This window comes from Limanda limanda, chromosome 14 (genome assembly GCF_963576545.1).
Source record: "Limanda limanda chromosome 14, fLimLim1.1, whole genome shotgun sequence".
Lineage (NCBI taxonomy): Eukaryota > Metazoa > Chordata > Actinopteri > Pleuronectiformes > Pleuronectidae > Limanda > Limanda limanda.
In genome coordinates this window covers 20,623,065-20,642,112 of record NC_083649.1, presented here as the reverse complement: position 1 = coordinate 20,642,112, position 19,048 = coordinate 20,623,065, and the positions used below count along the sequence as shown (strand labels likewise).

Below are 19,048 nucleotides of genomic sequence, written 5' to 3'. Positions count from 1 at the left end.
TTTTAAGCTGTAAGTCCAACAAGCTAGTACATGTCTTAGTTAATACAGCTTTATGGTACCTTTAGGAGTCCTGGGCTATTTTTTCTGTTTACCATGACACCAGTCATGTTTACCATGACATTATTATTTTCTTTCTGCACAACATTGCCTATAATCCTAGTACATAGTACATCAACATATTGGGCCCCAAAATACACTAAAAACCTCAAATCTGATACGGAAAAGTATTTGTGGACTTAGAGAGGGCTTGTTGCCCCAGTTACCATCCTGCTCGTTGACTATTAACCCTCTGTCTGGTTCAAGGAGTGACTCGAGGTCCCCGGGAAGCGTAAGCTATCTGCCTTCCTTCTTCACCAAGCTGGAGAACACCTCGCCAATGGTGCAATCCAAGAAGCAGGAGATCTTTCGTAAGTTGAACTCTTCTGGTGTCGGTGATTCTGATGTTGGTAAGTGGGTCCTCTCTTATCTTCTTCCTTCAAACTAACATGCATGCACCAGAAGATGAAACAAACTCCTCTAATGTGTGCCCACAAGGCTTTTATTCTTTTTTAAACTCATTACACACTGCGATAAAGACATCATATCTGGTCAGAAATTCAGTTTTTGTTTGTCTTGCAGGAAATGCGCAACCCGGCACAGAGATTTTTAACTTGCCTGCTGTTACCAGCTCCGGTAAGTAGCAGTGAAACTCTCTCAGACACTCGTCACTTCACTGATCCATCCTTCCTCATTGATTTGTTGTGTTGGTTTTTAGGCGGCATCAACCAGAGGAATCACTCTTTCAGTGATCCAGCCAGTAACCTGGGCCTGGAGGACATAATCCGCAAAGCGTTGATGGGTAACTTAGAGGAAAGACAGGAGGAGCACCAGGGAGGTGTAGGGGCTCAGGGTCCTATCAACAACACACCCGGCGCAGGCAGTGACGCCCGCCAAGATGCAAACCGATCACCCAGCATGGGTACGCACAAATCAGACTTTTATTAATCACACTTTCCTACATTTACCATGTTGCTGATTCAAATGTTCTCTCTATCTGTATGTACAGGGAAGCAGAAGCAGGGCAAAGCCAACAGCCGGAAATCCAAGTCACCTAATCTGGGTCAGGCCTACGCTGGAGGGGAACGTCCCTCTTCAGTGTCCTCCGTCCATTCCGAGGGAGATTATCACAGACAAGCCCAAGCCCAGCCCCAGTGGAGTTGGGATGACCGACCCTCATCCACAGGTGAGCTGTCCATACCATGTTTTCAGTGTCTGCAAAAACTCCGTGCTGAAATCAAAGACAGAAAAGACCTTGGTCCGTTTAATCTTAATTTTAACATTTCCCCCTCTTTTTTTCCTCAGGATCAATGCAGTTCCCTTACAACCCACTGACCATGCGCATCCTAAGCAACACACCACCAACCTGCATATCCTCACCCTCCATACAGAGCCAGCAGCAGCAGCTACAGCAGCAACAGCAACAGCAACAGCAACAGCAACAGCAACAGCAACAGCAACAGCAACAGCAACAACAACAGCAACAACAACAACAACAACAACAGCAGCAGCAGCCGCAGCCGCCTCCGAGTGGAGCCCCTGTGGCCCAGCAGCGCGTTTGGCAGTCTCTCCTGTCAGAGCAATATGAGACCCTGTCTGACAGTGACGACTGAGCCCTGCTTGCAACAGCTCCAGTAACCACAAGAGACACCTGCACTGAGGCTTGTCACCCCCTCTCCCAGAACTAACCTTGCTCACTGGCAAGTGTGACATGTTGATGGAGTGGTGTTATTTTTTTAATTTTGGTGCTATGGCGCCCCCTCGCTGTTTGCCGAGAGTACGAGCAGCAGCCTGTGACGGGCAGGGTTCTCCAGAACGAGACAGGCTTTTGGTCCGGAAGCACTCACCCAGCCTATCGGGAAAGTAAACAAGACTCGACTTAGGGGTTGTGTTGAGCTATAGTAAAGATGAAGAAGTTATTATGTAAAAAGAAACATCATAAGAGATTATTTCTGAATTTTGTTTGATTTCTGTAAAGATATACTTTGTCTTTAAGAAAATTAATTGTATGTAAATAGAGTAACCTTTTGCAGTGTTTTTCTTACCTTGATTATTTCTTATTTTAATGTCGCTTTTAAATTGATCCACTTTAAATGGGAAGAGTAGGGGTTTAATCTTTAATATCACAGTTGGTCTCTCCCAGTCCATCGCCACCCCCATGTCACCTGACCCCTATTTTAATATTCTCACCATAGCGACGCTAAGAGACCAGACCTGTGCATTGTACTTGACCATGAGTGGAGCACAGAGATTGTGCTGCCCTGCGCCGTCTATCAAACACCACCAGAGCCTGAACATCGCAGATATTCAAGGACAAGACTAAACGCAGACTAACATTTCAAACCGCTTCAATATCCGACGCCTGCTTTCGCCACACAGTGAAGATGATGTGTGGATTGTAATTATCAGATGTTAGATGTTAACTTCTCACCCAGTTCTGAGCAGACAGAAAAATGTCTTCAAAGGTTGAGATCACTGACGTCATATAAGCTTCATTTAAACAGAAAACATATATCTTCATGACTACTCCTGGACCCAGTCTGAATTACGTAAGTGAGCCAATGATTTTTTTTTTTTTTCCAATAGAGCTGATCATGGCGTGACACATGTTGCTGTCTCTCTCTATAGTTTCCAGCCTGTCCAGAATGATCTGCTCTGCAATGTTGTCATGGTAAAAAACAGTTAAGTTTGTCAGGAACCTTTTTTTTCTTTGGACAGTTTTGCCACGCCGTGTGACTTGAGAAAGAAGGCAGCTTTAAGTAATTTTCTCAGAGATATATACGTTGGTGTTTGATGTTTGTATTTGTTTCTGTAGTCCCTTTTTTTTATATACTATCCTGACAAAAATCTGAACTCTGTAAATTGTCTTTCAGTTACACAAAAAGACAAAACTAACCAAACATAAAGAATGGTCTGCACCATTGTTGCACTTTTTTGCTTTGTAGCTTTTGACAACAAAAAGCATACTACCTGCTGTGTAACTTATTCATCCTCCAGCACAGGAGTATACTAAGATGTGCTTTAAGGTTTTTTTCCCCCCACAACTCACAGAAATCTGGATGTTTTGACTACCTGTCTTTTCTTGTAGCTGGTACATAAGTTTGTAGTGTGACACTTGCATCACAGTTACAGTTTTATTAAGTGTATGGTACCGTTAAATGTTTAGGAGTTTGCTGCCATGGTCATTCAAAACAATGATCACTTAATCTCTGCTTTCATAGTGTCAATCAACAGGCTTAAAGCTTAGAATATGAATATACTTGGTCAACATCATAAATGGCAGAAACGTTCCATTGCAAGTCTTTTCATTTTAGATATGTCAAAGAAATACAATATTTTTGGCTTTTTCTGCTCTCACTTTACTCAGTCAACTAATCAGTTCTGCTATAAACTTGATATTTTCTTTCTTCCTTTTACTCTGAATCATTTGTCTTTGCACATGTTCAGATTTTTATTTCCTGTAATTTTCAACATCTTTGTTATTCATCCTATTTAGATGGGATGCTATGTGTTTACAAAGGCAATGACAAAAAAGAGTTTACAAACTTGAATCTTAAAGAAAATCCGACATGAAGCCGAAAAAGAATTGGAGCATCTTTTCAGCTCTATCAAACACACAGTGGTGACTTTTTTGTCTTTTGGAAATTAAGACTTGAAAAACCAGTGTATCCTATGATGTTGAAATGCAATGTTTGTATCGCACAATGTCTCTTAGTAGGCTATTACAAGAGTTCAGACCAATCAAATAAAGTGGATCAGTTCTCCACCACTGAAAAACGTGTAGGTTCTTAATGGGTGTCATATCATTTTCACCACGACTTATGCACCTCATCCCAAATTCTACTGCTGCCAGGTTAAACAAGCGATGTATAAAATTAGATGGGTGTAATACTTAATATCAGGTCTGAGTACGTCATTGGACTATTTAAATGACAGATTTTCTATTTCTTAAACTGTGATGAAAAAAGCTTGCTGCGGTGCATTTGATGGTATTCTCTTAATATCCTGTTAGGACACTTAATAATGATGATATATCACAAGTCAGTGACTGACTGTGTACCAGCTAATGAAAGACAATAGACCTCTCTCCCAGCAGGTGCAGCTTGTCAAACAAAGGTGTAGAGATAGTTCCTTCCATTCAGGCGTGTCGTTGTCAGGTTTCGGGTAAACGCCTGCTTCTCGTCACATATATTTGACTTGTCATTGTAGGAACACGGCATGAGTCATTAAAAACATTAATAATGGCTCTGTTCTATGTCAGTGATTCAGTGCTCAGTACCTGAACCCTGGAATGGAGCCATCAGTGTATTTTAATAATTCCAATGTTTTTGCTGCCATATGTGAAAATGATTGGTATGTAAACTCTTCAGTTAGTTATTACTAAGACCCGAACTAAAGGAAGACAGGCCTGTTGCTGCTTATCCCATGTGTCCTAACACCTACATGTTGCTGTTGTATCAATGAAAAACACTCATGGGGAGAGTCACATAGACCAAGGACTTATAGGTCTCATTACAGGACAACATAAGTAAATTGTTATGGTATGACTCAAAGCAGGTATAGTGTCGAGCCCGGTCCCTTCTGGACCAGACAGCGTGTGCGTTGATTCGAGGTTCAAGTGGGAAAGGTTAATAATTTAGACAAGTCCAGTGTTCAAAAGTCTCACAGTAGTACATTCATTGTATAAGAACAATACTTACAGAGAATCTCTGGAGTTCTGCCGGACACGTCACCAGGTCACTGGATCATGTCACGAAAGAAGCCCCCACTTTCCCAAGTCCACAGTATTTGTAAGAGACACAGCGTGCAACACAGAGGCGGTTCTTTTCTTGAGGGCACTCAGCAATTGGCCAGATGTGTACTGTCTCTCAAAGTGCAGTTTTTTGCAAGCACATCATTGTGAGAGAAGGTTTACTCCAACAGGTGTCTCTATCAAGAAGGGAGTCTTTCACAGTGGAGAGACCAAGCAGATTAAACCTTAGAGGAGGATTTCATATGTTTTTCCCATAATAATTCATGAAATGGTTCTTTGTTTTAGTCCGGGCACATCCTCTCTCCTTACTCAAATGTTTGCGCTCTGTGTTTGATCCTGTATTTGAGTCCAGAAATTATACATTACTCCAGATGAAAGAAACAGTTATATTGTTAATTCTATAGACTACACAGCTAATATTGATTCACAGGATATAAATGTAGGTAAAATATAGTAAAATATATTCGTAAGATAGAGAACAAAACATAGATATCTCAACAATAGCTGGTATGAACATGTCCATTTTCTGGTGGAGCATAGAAAATATTTTCTGAAGTTTTTAATAGAACCACTTAGAGTTTATTTTTACACCCCTGTCTGTCTGTTTATTTGTAAGCAATATTACACAAAACTACTGGACAGATTACAACAAAACCTGATGGAAGGATGAGGTGTGGGTCAGGGAAGAATCCATAACATTTTGGTGCCGATCTGCAATCATGGAGCGGATCTACTACTGATAATTTTAATAATGAAAATTATCATAATAATATTTAGTATTATTACCAGGGCCAGGTCTAGGCAGGGGCAAGAGGGGGCCTGACCCCCTCAAATAAATGTTGTGCCCCCTCAAACTAAATCCCAATTTATAATAATAATAATATAATAAAGCACAATGCCCCCTCAAGATTTGTGGCTGCCCCCTCATACATGCCTGTCTAGACCCGTCCCTGATTATTACTCTCAACCATATCATTTTATACAGTGTATGGGTTGAACATATGTTAAAGATGCTCTGTCCACAGTTTTCTACAATAAGTGTCTGTGTGGTATCAGGAGCAATAAACTAAACACATCATCACCTTACAAGACTAGCAATAAGGAAAGCTTGTTATTAGATTACGATGAGGGCTTTTATTTTGGAGGCGAAAGGGAACTTGCAGGCGGAAATTGTGATCTCTGGTTGTGCCCTGTGGAGGGAAGCTGTGCTGATGTGAAAGAGAGAGAGAGATGTCCTCACTTCTCCCTGCAGTGGCTGAACAACTGTTCCGGGACATCCAGAGGACATACCGGGACACGTCTCACAGTAAGACAACGTGACGGTTGGCTCCTGGACAACTTCAGTTCACAAGTTAGCATCAGGAGCTAACAGCTGCTAATAGCAAGACCTAGACAAGAGTCATTTTATTGTCTTTACGTGCAAAGCTGATCTTAACAAGAGTTAACTTCTCTTTAGATTTATTCAAACACAACTGTCGTGACCCTGCATCAAAGAGAAATCAATGATGCACTTTATCATTTTCATATTCCGCTGTTTTTGAACACTGCGGTTTAATAAACTAGCGCTAGAGGGCGCTGCTGTAACACATTTGTGCTTGTAGACCACACCTGAGAAGATGAACCTTCTTCTTCACACTTCATCACTATACAGGAAGTATGAATGATATTAAAAATGTCTTTTACACTTTGGTTTGAAAATTGACTCAACTATCAAATTATCTTCTGATAAATGTATCAGTTCATCGATTTGTCATCTAATTGTTATAGCTCTAGAATGAAGTAACAGGTATTGGTTTGTGTGCTCTCTATTAAAATACGGTCTAAACGCAATTACATTATCACAGAATGAAAAGATCAGATGATCATGTCTCTTTTCCAGTGGCTCATAAACCTTTCTTGAAAAGCAAAGTCAAACCAAACAAGGACAAAGGGTTTGTGCATAAACAAATTAGAGCCCCAGCAACAACAACAAAAGCAGGATGTTAAAACAGAAACTATTTCTACTACTAATTCTATATATAATTATTTAGTCTAACAGTTTGTCTGAGGTGCCTTGTATTTTCCTAGTGAATGCTGTGTTGTAGTATATCTAAACAGATTAAATCAGGTAAAGCATATATTACCACCTTATTTGTCTGCAGCTAATTTATGATTAAAATAGGGCTGGGTAAGTTAACTCGTTTCAATCGAGTTAACTCAAGTGATGAGTTAATTAATTATTTTATCTCGCATTAACTCAGGTTTGATTATTTATTGTTTTATTGTGAAAGTCAGGCTTTTATTTTGTGAAAGTCTGTTGCTGACTGCTGCAGAACAGGAAAAAAGAAAATAATTGGCGGATAAACAATCGAGTTAACTCATCACTTGAGTTAACTCGATTAAAACGAGTTAACTTGCCCAGCCCTAAATTAAAATAATTGGAATTGGATTTTCAATAAAAAAAAATGTTTTCTTCTTTTTTTTTGCAGTTCCAGATGACCTGCTTATCGCGTAAGTGTACATTATCGTATTACCATCACGAATATCTATAGGTAACTCTGCCATGTTATTTTGCTGTCACTCAAGATGTGAGACTTTTAAAGGTTCAGTGTGTAGAATTTAGTGACATCTAGTGGTGAAGTTGAAAGTTTAAAGAGCCCATTCTAGCGTAAAGAAAACAAAAATGCATAAATTTACATGAAACACTTAAGTGAAAACATCACAAGGATTATTGTATATTCAATAAATCCTTTTCATCTAAATCTAACACACTGGACCTTTAAAACCATAAATCAAGTTATTTTTGACTGGGTGAGTTATTGTTGGACTGAAAAGGTTTGCACATGACTGAATGTGAGTGGGTTTGAAGTGAAGCAGAAACCACACTGAGGAGGACGAGGGAGACGTTTGCCAAAGTGACATAGTTGTGAGACACGGGGCCTTGATGCTGCTCTGTATCTTTACCCAAACATTTCCCAACATAATGGTCTGAGTTACAGGGAGAAAGACATGGTATAAGGCATTTTAAATCAAAATAATTATTTTCTCTATACTTTGCATCCCTTTGCTATATCATGATATATATAGTGATAGTAGAATAATATTTTTAGTCATATATTTATATATGTATGTATTCAATGTATTCTTTGGTCCTTGTTTGGTCTAAAAGGGTTTTGATTTGTTTTTTTATAACTTTTATTTATAAATCTATTTTATGGCATCTTATTTTCAGTACTTTTATTAGATTTGTCTACTCAGTCAATTGTGAAGCACTTTGAACTGCACTAACCTTTATGAAAGGTGCTTTACAAATCAACTTTTGATTGACAGACTGATATTCGTGTATGGCCATTTATACCGTACATTTGAAAATTTGTGTGTTGTAGTGTTTTTCTCTCACAATTTCTTCCTCGTGTCTTTCAGGCTGAAGTTTGTCTTTGGTCCCTGTGCGTTACAGGCGTTGGACCTGGTTGACCAACGTTCAGTCACCTGTCTGTCTTCTCCCAGTGGACGTAAGGCCTTCCAGGTCTGTATTTTCCCAAAACAGAAAGGGAAGGAATTATTCCACTTCTCACCCAAAAAAAGCTGATAATCAGTTTAGTAGCTGTTTGTAAAATATGTATTTGCTGTAGATCATGAAAACCACCAGCATGGTTGGCTTCCTATTATTTTTAAAGGAAAAGGTGGAGGAGCAAAGTTTTACTGGAGCAAAGTCTGTCTGATTTTAGTGTTAAGGTCCACAACCCACAACATAGGGTTTATCTCTAATGATACCATGATTCTAAGTCTAATAGTGTTCGGAGCCTCAATGACCTGATTTTTTTCATCATTCAAAATGATTCCGATCATAGAAATACCTCAGATGAAAACAACATGAGTTGATATGCTACAAAAATGAAGAAAAGATGGGAAATTGTAGTTGCGTCCATCTGAAACAAGCAAGTACACTTGCATTGTGTTTGGTGTGGTTTTGCATCAATTGTAAGATAGGACCCTTAAACTTGTTAAAACGTGAAACAACATTTAAAAACCAGACCTATACAAACACAGGATATCCTTCATAGTTACCACATTATTTACTATCTGAGAAAAAAGGGGATTACTCATTTTTTCATTCTCTGAAAACTATGTAATGGTTCTCTGAAAGTTCAAAGTTATCCTCAAAAGGATGCAGAATTCCTTGTGGTGGGAGAACAAGGCAGTCCACTGAGGTTATGGTCTTTGTGACCCAAATTTCCTGGAAACTCATGTAAAATACAATGCAGCTAAATAAAGACATGGGTTCTCGTGGGGACACTTTCAGCCCAATTGTTGCTGTTTTAGTAGTTGGATATTTGTGGTCGAGCAAAATGAACCGGAAATATATATATACTAAATAACTCAATAATATTTTTTTATTCTATCTTCTGAACAATTATGTATCTTTTCAAACCCCTGTTTGTTTTCCTGCAAATTACTCCCGAAATAAAAATGAAATGTATTATTGGAACAGATTTTAAGAATTTTCTGATAAACCCATACACATTAAGATCTGCTAACTAACAGAAGATTTAACCATGTATTTATTCTTTACTTGAGCGGCAGTGATTAATCAACTCAGTCTAGATCAGTTTTGCATTTGCTTCTTCCATCTTCTTGTCATGTACGATAGTAAATTAAACATGTGTCAGGTTTGAACTTTTCGTTGAACAAAACAAGAGTCACTTTAGAAATGTGGACGTGTTTTTACACTAATCATGTGTATTGTTATCATTTCATTGACAAAAAGTCGGTAGTTGCTATCCTGGTCTGTCCACACCATGGCCATTTCTTCTCAATCTCACAGTTTTCATGTAATTTGCTAAACTGAGTACACATGATCTTTTCCTGTTGATTCTGGTTTGGTGTCTGTCAGTGGAAATGTCTCAGGTCGTCTGCATTAGTGTGAACTTAAAGGTCACACTTGTCTCCCACTTAGCTCTGCTTTATTTCTGCACTGTTTACCCCCCCTCTCAACACTTCCGGCCCTGACTCAGAAACAGCTGTAGAATCATGGTGTAAAAAATCAGTTAAAGTTCAGCTTATTGAGAAATACAAAACAGCCAAAAATTTTGAAAAAGAGAAAATCCGTTCTCGCAGTACCAGGATTTATTTATTAGTGATGTTTTGAGCACGAGGCTCGGGTATCGACACCCAAAAGCCACCAGGCAGAGATATTAACTCCATGCTCTTAAAACGTGATTTTTTTCTAGATATACATAATGGGAACTTAGGTTTAAATGAAGACTATGATCTTAGAACACTCCTGTGAGTTCACTTCCTCCATCCTTTCCTCTTGATTACACATTTCTATAGATATTTCTCTTTCATCCGCCTGAATGTTGTAGTCTGACTCTATCCAGCCAGAATCTGTGATGGAATACCAACTATTGATGTGACTTGAATTATAGAAGTGAGTTTATATTTTATATTTTGTACATCATATTCTATGTATATTTATTATATATTCGTTTATTATATTATTATATGGATTATGGGTATTTAAGATGGGGACTTCTTTATCAGATGGGATACAGGTGGGAACAGATTGCCTGGCTATGACAGAACATGGTGGTTACCTACCAGCACCTTCAAAGCCTAATTATTAACCCAACATGTCTTGCTTATAGAGTTTAATGCACATTTAACCTTTTATGACCAGTTAATACAGAAAAACTGCTTCATTCCAAAGGTTTCACAGACTTTGTCAGTTTCCTTCAGAGCCACAAAACTAATAACTAATTAAAGTTTTTCTTTTTTTTATACCTTTTCAGCTTCTCAGAATGTTCCAGGTTGAAAATTTCTGACACTATCAGCCTGCATATAACCTCCTCTTTAAAGTTTTACTGCATAAACATTAATGAACACATTATATTATCCTTTCTCTGTCAAAAAATCTTGAAGATTGAGTTGATTTTGTGGCATTTAGCAGTTGTGAGTGTTGCTGCTGTAGTGGTGCCAGGTTCTGTTTTACGTTGGGACAGTTTGGGAGACATTAAGTGAGACTGAAGTTTAAACAGGGTCTGTTCAAATTCCGTCACTGAGCCATGGCACAAATATTTAGTTTAAGCTTCCACTTCTGTGGGCCGCTGTTAAACACAAACCAAGCTCTCTCAACTAATTGCCTGAAAGCAGAACGTAGTTGACATGGCATTGTTTTATAATTTAGGCTCTGGCTAAATACTATCACAGCAGGTGTCTTACTTCTAGGAAACAAAAGGACAGGAAACACCTCTCAGCCGTGACATTTAAGGTCAGGGCGCTCTGTATTTTTGCTCAGTGTGTCCAGCGTTTGTAATCAACAGACTGCCGTTTACACTCTGACTAAAAAGCTCTAATGATTTCTGCTACAGCGGCCAGGAGCACTGACAGACCAAGGGATGAGAGATTCTCAAGTATCTGCAACAAAGTCCAGTTGCCCTTGATTAATATCTTCTTGGAAGAATCGTCGGACATCTACGTGGCCAGCACGTGACGACCATGTCAAACCTCTAGAAGAGCTTTCATTAAAAAAAAAAGCCCAAATGCACTTAGTCATCTTGTCTTCGTGAGGTTCCTGTAATGCAGGGAGAAGAGAGCAGATTTATCTCAACAAGTTATAAAATGTTATTTTATTATTAATTTGCCTTTATTAAACCAGGTCGGTCCCGTTGAGATACAATGACCTCTTTTCCAAGGGAAGCCTGGCCAAGACAGCAGCATACAAAAAAATGTCAACAGTCACAAGACACACAGAAATCACATAACACAGATAAAATACATTTAAAAGAAAAAGATAAGGCAACAGGACTAAAGCTCCGGATTCACACCAAAACAAGAACAAGTGCGGTATGAAGCCGCTCCAATTTCTCTCACACGAGTCCTCAAAGTTTCATGGTTTATGAGCTCCTTTAACTTTAGAGTTTTTTGCAGTGCATTCCAAGCAGCAGGTGCAGCGAACTTAAAACAGTGCTTACCAAATTCAGAGTGAACTTTGGGCATAATTAATAAATAAAACTCATTTGAACGTAAGAGGTAATTGCTCTGGGATTTAAAGATATAATTACATAAGTAGTGGGGGAGCAGACCCAAGATAGCTTTATAAATAAAAATATGCCAATGTATAAGGCGGCGTGCTGCCAGAGATGGCCACTCAACTCGAGCATATAAGATGCAGGGGTGAGTGAGGGCTTTATAACCAGTGACAAACCTTAAGGCACCATGATATACAGTGTCTAGAGAACGCAGACAGTTTGCTGGGGCATTCATATATAAGAGATCACTGTAATCAAGTACAGGGAGGAAAGTGGTAGCAATCAACTTTTTTCTGGTAAAAAAAGAAAAACAAGATTTGTGACGGAAGAAGAATCCCAGTTTCACTCTTAATTTTTTTACCAGATTTTCTACATGCGGTTTAAAAGAAAGTCGATCATCAATTAAAATGCCGAGATACTTGTAACAGTTCACAAGTTCAATTTCATACCCTTGCAATGACAAAATGCTGGGTGGAGACACAGGCACTTTCCTGCCATTGGAAAATATCAACAGTTTGGTTTTGGCGGCATTCAAGACAAGTCTTAGTTCAATGAGCTGATTTTCCACAAGGTTAAAAGCAATTTGTAAATTACCAAGGGCTTCGGCAAGAGTGGTGCCACAACAGTATATTACTGTGTCATCAGCATATAAATGAAATATGGCATTTCGGACGTTATGCTCAAAATAATAGAAGTTAGATTCCCAGAGACCCCAGTTTGGATACAAAAATAATATTCTCACACAGCACGGGTTTACTGGGAGTACAGTGAGTGCTAACTGGACTCTGTGTCTGAGAGAAAAAGAAGTTGAGGATTTCACAAATTACACAATTTTCTTTTGTCATTTCCTGTGGGACACCGAGTTACTCATGTTGATGTGGACATTTGTCAACCTCTTTCCTCAGAGGAATGAATAACTCATGAAATCTTGGGATTTCGCTGCTTTTCATCTTATCACAGTGAACACTGCATGACCTTTTCTGGTGTATCGGAATCTCTTGAGAAAAGGAAGTCGTTAGTGTATTCTCAGCAGTAATAAAACTCCACACTCAGCTGTCAGTTTTTTCCTCAACAAACTATTATTGGTTGCTGATTAAATAGTTGACGACTTTAATCGACTCTTTTGGTTTTGATTAATCATTGAGTCAACATTTCTTGGTTCCAGTGTCATCAGATGTGAGGTTTTTGTTTTTATCTCATTTTGTTTCACTGCCAACTGAATGTCTTGTGGTTTTGAGAGACCAAAATTATTTTCAGAGACAAGAGTCACAAAGTTAAATACAGAGTTACACCATACAAAATGGATATTGACACACACACACACACACACACACACACACACACACACACACACACACACACACACACACACACACACACACACACACACACACACACACACACACACTCACTAAAATGAATAATACAGAGCCCAGTAAAGTGCATTAAGAGAGACAGACCTAGTACACATGTCACCTGAATGCATGTTTAAACATGTGTTAGATGTGTAGGGGCTTGATGTCAAGTGACCAATATGAAAGAGTGCGTATTGTGAACTGAATCCTGTCAGTGACATAGAGCCAATGAAGAGAACTAAGTATGGGTGAAGTACAAGACCATCTGTTTGACCTTGTGACATCATACTTGAGTAAAATTACACAAGTACTTCCTTTTAAATATAGTCAAAGTATTTAAAGTAAAAGTGCCTGTCGATTGTAGCTTATTCCCCGATTCAACAGTCTACTACATCATTGTGCCTACTGTATATTCCGTTTAATATAAGAATAATACAGACACTGTCATATTTAGAAGAATGCTGATGATGCAACTGAAAACACGCTGTCATATTAATTAATGGTTAAGTCTCTGTGGTGCTATCTTCTGAATTCAAGTCAGGTGGTTTTTTCACCAGTGATGATGCTGCTGCAGGAGGCGGGGTCTAATGTTACCTGCCTCTGACCTGATTGGATCAATTAACCTTTTCCCCTCTCAGCACTGTTAAAAACTATAAAAACAATGTGAACATTTAAAGCAATGAATTGTCAAAACTGTTTGGAGTAGACATTAGAGATATTTGCTGATACATGTGGTGGAGTAAATATATTTACTTAAGTAAAGTACAGATCCATGGAAGGAAATTAAGTAAATACACTACATTACATACCAACACTGCTTAATACACATTAAAATACCTTCTTCAAGTTAATCAGAACGTATCAGGTTGAATGATTCAGTAGATGGAAAAAAAACAGCAATAAGCACGTCTTGTGTTACGAAAGGAGCAGCTGAGATGAAGATGTGCTAATGTGAGTGACTGGTTATGACCAGCGGCAGCTTAAGAGTTCCTCCAATCTTATTTCATAATATTATTTTTTGGCTCTTCAACTGCAATTTACAATAAACTGTATGTGGAAAGAAAGAAGAAGGAAGAAGGAGTTCATCAGCCAAAGACTCAGGTGTCAAATGTATTGCATCCAATCTGTGGTGACTGGTGATGACGGAGCACAGCTGTGTAACTTCCCAGAGCTCTAAATATCCCCAGTTTGTAGTGCGTAACCAGTGGACAGAGGGCCGTCCAAACTCCTGGCCTGAGAAGTATTCCCATGAGAGGGAACATTTCGGACAGAGAAGGGGCTTTGCTGAGGTTTTAACTCTCGCTGCTCCATCCGCAGCGAGTGGTGAACGGCAGATTTGAATGTGTGGTGTTTGTTGGCAGGCAGTGGACTCCCTGCCAGGCAGTGGACGTCTCCAGTTTGTGTGGTGTGAGCTTCCAGCTCTACAGTGTGAGCTGCGGTAGAGCCACACAATCCTTGAGGCCAGCAGAGAACAAAAAGGCCCCGAGTGTGAGCTGGGTTTCAATAAACTTTGGCTCTTTACAAAGTGTAGCGGCCCTTGGCTCGGCCAACACAGTTCTACTGAGTCTGTCCCCATCCTGCTGTGTGTGGTGCTTTATTCATCCTCACTGGGGATTTTTAAGACCATGTGATGGTCTCTCTTGTGCCTTATTTATAATGAAGTGTCACAGTGGACAAATTAGGTGTTTTTACTTTAGTAGGTCACAGGGAAAGGTAATTTATGGAAGCCCTGGAAAGTAATGGAGCCCTTCTCTGCCATCCAGGAAAGCATTAGTTATTGTGAAGTATCAAGCTAATCCACAGACTTAATGTCCTTGTGTGTCATGTGCATGAGGACGAGACTGAATGAGACTGAATGACTGAAAGCCATTAGCCTCCACACACAGGCTGTTTCTATCTCGTTACCTGCAAATAAGTCATGTGAAATGATGAGGTCAGTGCAACATCACCTTCAACTCAACCACCAGTCTGTCACTGTAATTAAACATCTACAAGGAGAGTCCAGAATGGAGTTATCCTCAAAAGAGACACTGGATGATAATAATATTAATATTTTTTATTTATAATACATTTGCTTTTAAGAATGTCCAGAGATACTTTACAAAGGTTAAGAGCAGACTAGACAGCTAATAAAAGTAAATGACTAGAAATATAAACTGCACTTCATGAAAAGCAGTTCTGAGGAAGTGGGTGGCTTGTTTTGTGTTATCATTTTGTGTCTTCAGTATCTGACATTGGATTTGTTTTCCTGTGGTTTTTTATGCCTTGTTGATAATGGTTGTGTTGTTTTCATATGCGCATTGGATTTCCTTATTTAAGGTATCATTTAAAACCGTATTGTAGGAAGTTGTCAATGCAAAACAAAAAACTTTAGAGAGCCAAAGCCTTCCTTCTTCAACGTTCTAGCTGGACATTTGATATAGTTTAGTGCTAAATTATTATTTTTACAGAACAATATTATATGATATTTCAATATAAATTACTTCATTTTGTGAATCAGTACTTTTTGAACATTTTCAAGGCATTTTAACAATACCACCTTTATATTCATAACCTGTTTGTCTCTGCTGAGTAATTTAATGACAAACCGGCTCCAACTAATGACTGAATATAAAGAATTTCCAGCTCACAAAACATAGAATTATAGAAATTAGATTAATTTTTTAAAAGTTTACTGTGTGTTAATGTCATTATATTTTAAATAAATTCAATAAAGATCAAAGTTACAAAAGGAAAACTTGAAAAGAAAGTCCAAGGTGGTCGAAAACATCCTTTTGTGAGAGATGAAATAGATTGTGACTTGGAAACATGTTTGTGTTTTTTTATTGCTCTGCAGAGCTCAAGCTTTCATCTCTGGACTAATTTACACTTTCACACTCTGTATGACTCTGTCAAACACGCTGCTGTGTACAAATAGCCATTTATTGGAACTGGTTTGCATATTTCTGTTGCAGGTAATCGGAGCCTCGGGGCGTTTATACACTTGCTTTGTTTCCTGTCACTTCTGCCCGTGTCCGGCCTTCGCCTACACTGTGCTCCGCAGAAACGAAGGTCTGCTGGTGAGTCTCACACAGAAAGTGACAAACAGTTTGGGCTGCAAATGGAAATATTTTTTTATATATATGTGTGTGTATATATATATATATATATACAGTATACAGTGTATACAAAAGCATTCTTACACATAGAGGTGAAGTCAGCTTCACAACCATTATGTCTTGTCAGTCAGGCGTCTTAGAGAAAAAACCTTTGCTCAGTCCAAAATGAGAAGAAGCACATGTTGAACTGTGTATGGAGCAGATGCAGTGTGGTCTGGTCGTGTTTTTGTCTGGTTATTGAGGGGCGTCTCCGCCCCGACTGGGTGTTTTAGCTTCCAAATATCTGCGAGGAAAAGAGCTCAGCTGCTGCTCGGAGTATCACAGGGATTTGTTTCCCTGGAGAACGCTGCTAAAATCAGTGTGAGAACCGAGATCTGCTACGGATGAGCGGACCCATGCCACTGGTTCCCCATGAAGACACACGAAAAATAACATACTGATTTATCTGTTGGCCAATAGAAATCAGCCAGTGTGAGCCTCTCCCAGACATATCGTCGATATCTGCGTTAATGTTTGCTCATATGAAACTTATCTTACAGAATAAACTACAGACATAATGTGCATTTATTTCTAAATTCAACTTAAATGGTAAATAGTCTGTGTTTATATAACCCTTTTCTAGTCTTCATGACCACTCAAAGTACTTCACAGTACATTTTCATACAGTGCATCTATGTGCACGACTTAATGGGGGCAATTGGGATTCAGTGTTTTGCCCAAGGACCACATATTTATAGTTGTTCATAATAAAGTTTATAGTTATACTGTCAATGTATCTGTATCAGAAGTGTTTTGCTTCCTAATTTCGCGATCGTCGTTGACCCCCAAAAATCCATACTTTTGGTGGATCAGGTTTTACTGTAACTTCTCATTTCCAAAGTCCAAAACTGTATGATACTCAGGAGACTTTTGAGTTTGACCATGGCATCTGCGGTCCCACCCTGCCGGAGCCACTCTGACCATTCAGGGGCTCCAGCATGACTGGTTGAGGCCAGACCAGGTCCACACTGTTGACCAGTAGGTCAGAGGACAGATAAAGCTGCGCTGCCTCTGACAACAGACGACCATGAGTTCAAAAAAACAAGCTGACAGGAGATGCTCGTAAACAACCTCCTGCACATTTGTCCTTTTCACCACACTTGGAGTTTGGCTCATTGTTAATGCAAAACACGACCTCATTTGTAATGCATGAAACAGGCTGAGGCTGAAAACAAGTCAATGATTAACATGTTCATACTGATAACAATGACACCTGTTCAGTGTCACATGCAAAGATACAGACTTCAACATGAACATCAGGAATTACTCGTAATTCTTCTCCAGACGTTCCGTTTGGAAAGTAATACTCATAACCCTCTTAATCACATGCACTTTCCATTTATGTCAATATTTATAATTTCATATAAACATTTGAAATGATTCTGGCATTTGGCTTTGTGACTCACAGTTTTGGACTGACGGTTACTCAGCAGAAGCTTCTTAAATTACCAGGGCTTCATATGCATGTCATTAATCACACTGGTTCCTGTGGTGATTTAGTGAATCAGCGTCCGTTCTCTCTTCTCGCAGTGCAAACACATCCTGGCTGCCTACCTCTGTCAGGCCATGGGTGTGACTCAGCAGGAGAGTGTGTCTGATCAGCAGATGTCGATGCTGCTCAGCGGGACCGCAGCCCCCTGACACGCAGGTGCGTTGACCACCAAGTTCAGCAGCAGGAGCAGCACATCTGGCTCCAAAGGGAAAGCATGGAGCCTCCTGAATGAGGGCCCACGTTTCACACTCACATTTTGTGCCACTGCAGAGAAGCACTCTCAAAGTATGGCCACACTGCTGCTCTGCTGCTCGACAGAAGTCTCTGTTTGGGGTACCAGTTGCTTTATTTATTTTATTTAGTTGAAAGAAACCTCAATCTGTGTCAAGGAAACATCTGTTCATTGTGTGTGTGTTCTTGATGTTGTGAAGTTATTTCTTGTCCCATTATTTAAGGAAGTATTGTTCATGTGCATGCTGACGTTACCTCAGACCCATTCTTTTAAACCTTAATATATTTTATATGGAAGTGAAAACACAATCTATTATTTCTACCACCCAAACATCAAACTCTCAGTCCGAATTCTATTCTATCTACTTCACTCTTTCATCAGTGTTTCTATGTGACCTTTCCCATTTTAGGTTATTGTTTGTCACATTATTAAAAGAAGTATTGTGCATCTGCATGCTGAAGTTATCTCAGAAGCATTTGTGTCCTTTGCTCTATTTTGTGAACATGAATTGTCCAATTTTGGAAATTGTTTTTTCATGGAATAAAGATGGATCTGTAACAATATAAACATGAACTTTATTAACAAAACAATTCACCATACATACAGATTGCATTATGTTAAATAGCAGTATCAGTTCGCAGCTGTTTTGTTGAATGAAAAAAAATGGCCTCTGGAAAAGGTTGCACGTCAGTTCGAGCACAGTGGATGTTTTTTCCTGATTAGTAACTTCACTATAGCACACCGACAGATAGCTACTTCGGAATGAAAGGCAGGAATGTTGAACTATATCAACTGGTTATTGTCCGTCTTTCCTTTTTTTTTTTTATCACAAAAAGAACAAGGCAGAAGTTTGACATCAATGAAGAGTTTGTAGAAAGACAGACACCTATAGTACATTTTTTACACACATCAGTCGACATTGACAATATAACACAACGTTACAGTGCAGTTACAGTATAGTTGTCTCCATTGGAATGTACTGAAATGTCGGCACACTCCTGTATTTTAGCCCTTGAAGTCAGGTCAGAGGTTG

The 19,048-nt window shown here is 39.1% G+C and overlaps 2 protein-coding genes across 6 annotated transcripts in view; both read left to right on the top strand.

The window, feature by feature from the left end:
- ncor1 (nuclear receptor corepressor 1) overlaps positions 1 to 3,813 on the top strand; it is a 51,242-nt gene extending 47,429 nt beyond the window's left edge. For 4 of the 5 annotated variants that reach the window (XM_061085811.1, XM_061085813.1, XM_061085812.1 and 1 more), the window contains 5 exons: positions 304 to 446; positions 619 to 672; positions 755 to 958; positions 1,046 to 1,222; positions 1,342 to 3,813. In XM_061085811.1, coding sequence (XP_060941794.1) covers positions 304 to 446; positions 619 to 672; positions 755 to 958; positions 1,046 to 1,222; positions 1,342 to 1,649 — 886 coding nt within the window. In that variant the 3' untranslated portion in view covers positions 1,650 to 3,813. The remainder of the gene's footprint in view (positions 1 to 303; positions 447 to 618; positions 673 to 754; positions 959 to 1,045; positions 1,223 to 1,341) is intronic. The other variant, XM_061085810.1, reaches the window with a different exon arrangement.
- Positions 3,814 to 5,965: 2,152 nt separating this feature from the next.
- On the top strand, positions 5,966 to 18,521 carry zswim7 (zinc finger, SWIM-type containing 7). Its single transcript, XM_061085918.1, has 5 exons — positions 5,966 to 6,095; positions 7,258 to 7,279; positions 8,192 to 8,294; positions 16,109 to 16,213; positions 17,822 to 18,521. Exons 1-5 carry the CDS (start codon positions 6,020 to 6,022, stop codon positions 17,930 to 17,932), a joined length of 417 nt encoding a protein of 138 aa, XP_060941901.1. The 5' UTR covers positions 5,966 to 6,019; the 3' UTR covers positions 17,933 to 18,521.
- Positions 18,522 to 19,048: the final 527 nt, after the last annotated feature.

What these genes read in the sequence shown, in the direction of transcription:
- zswim7 (XM_061085918.1), top strand. Translation starts at nt 6,020, where the DNA reads ATGTCCTCACTTCTCCCTGCAGTGGCTGAACAACTGTTCCGGGACATC. An exon ending in ATACCGGGACACGTCTCACA is followed by an intron (nt 6,096 to 7,257) that starts GTAAGACAACGT and finishes TTTTTTTTGCAG; the next exon opens with TTCCAGATGACCTGCTTATC. An exon ending in GTGGACGTAAGGCCTTCCAG is followed by an intron (nt 8,295 to 16,108) that starts GTCTGTATTTTC and finishes TTTCTGTTGCAG; the next exon opens with GTAATCGGAGCCTCGGGGCG.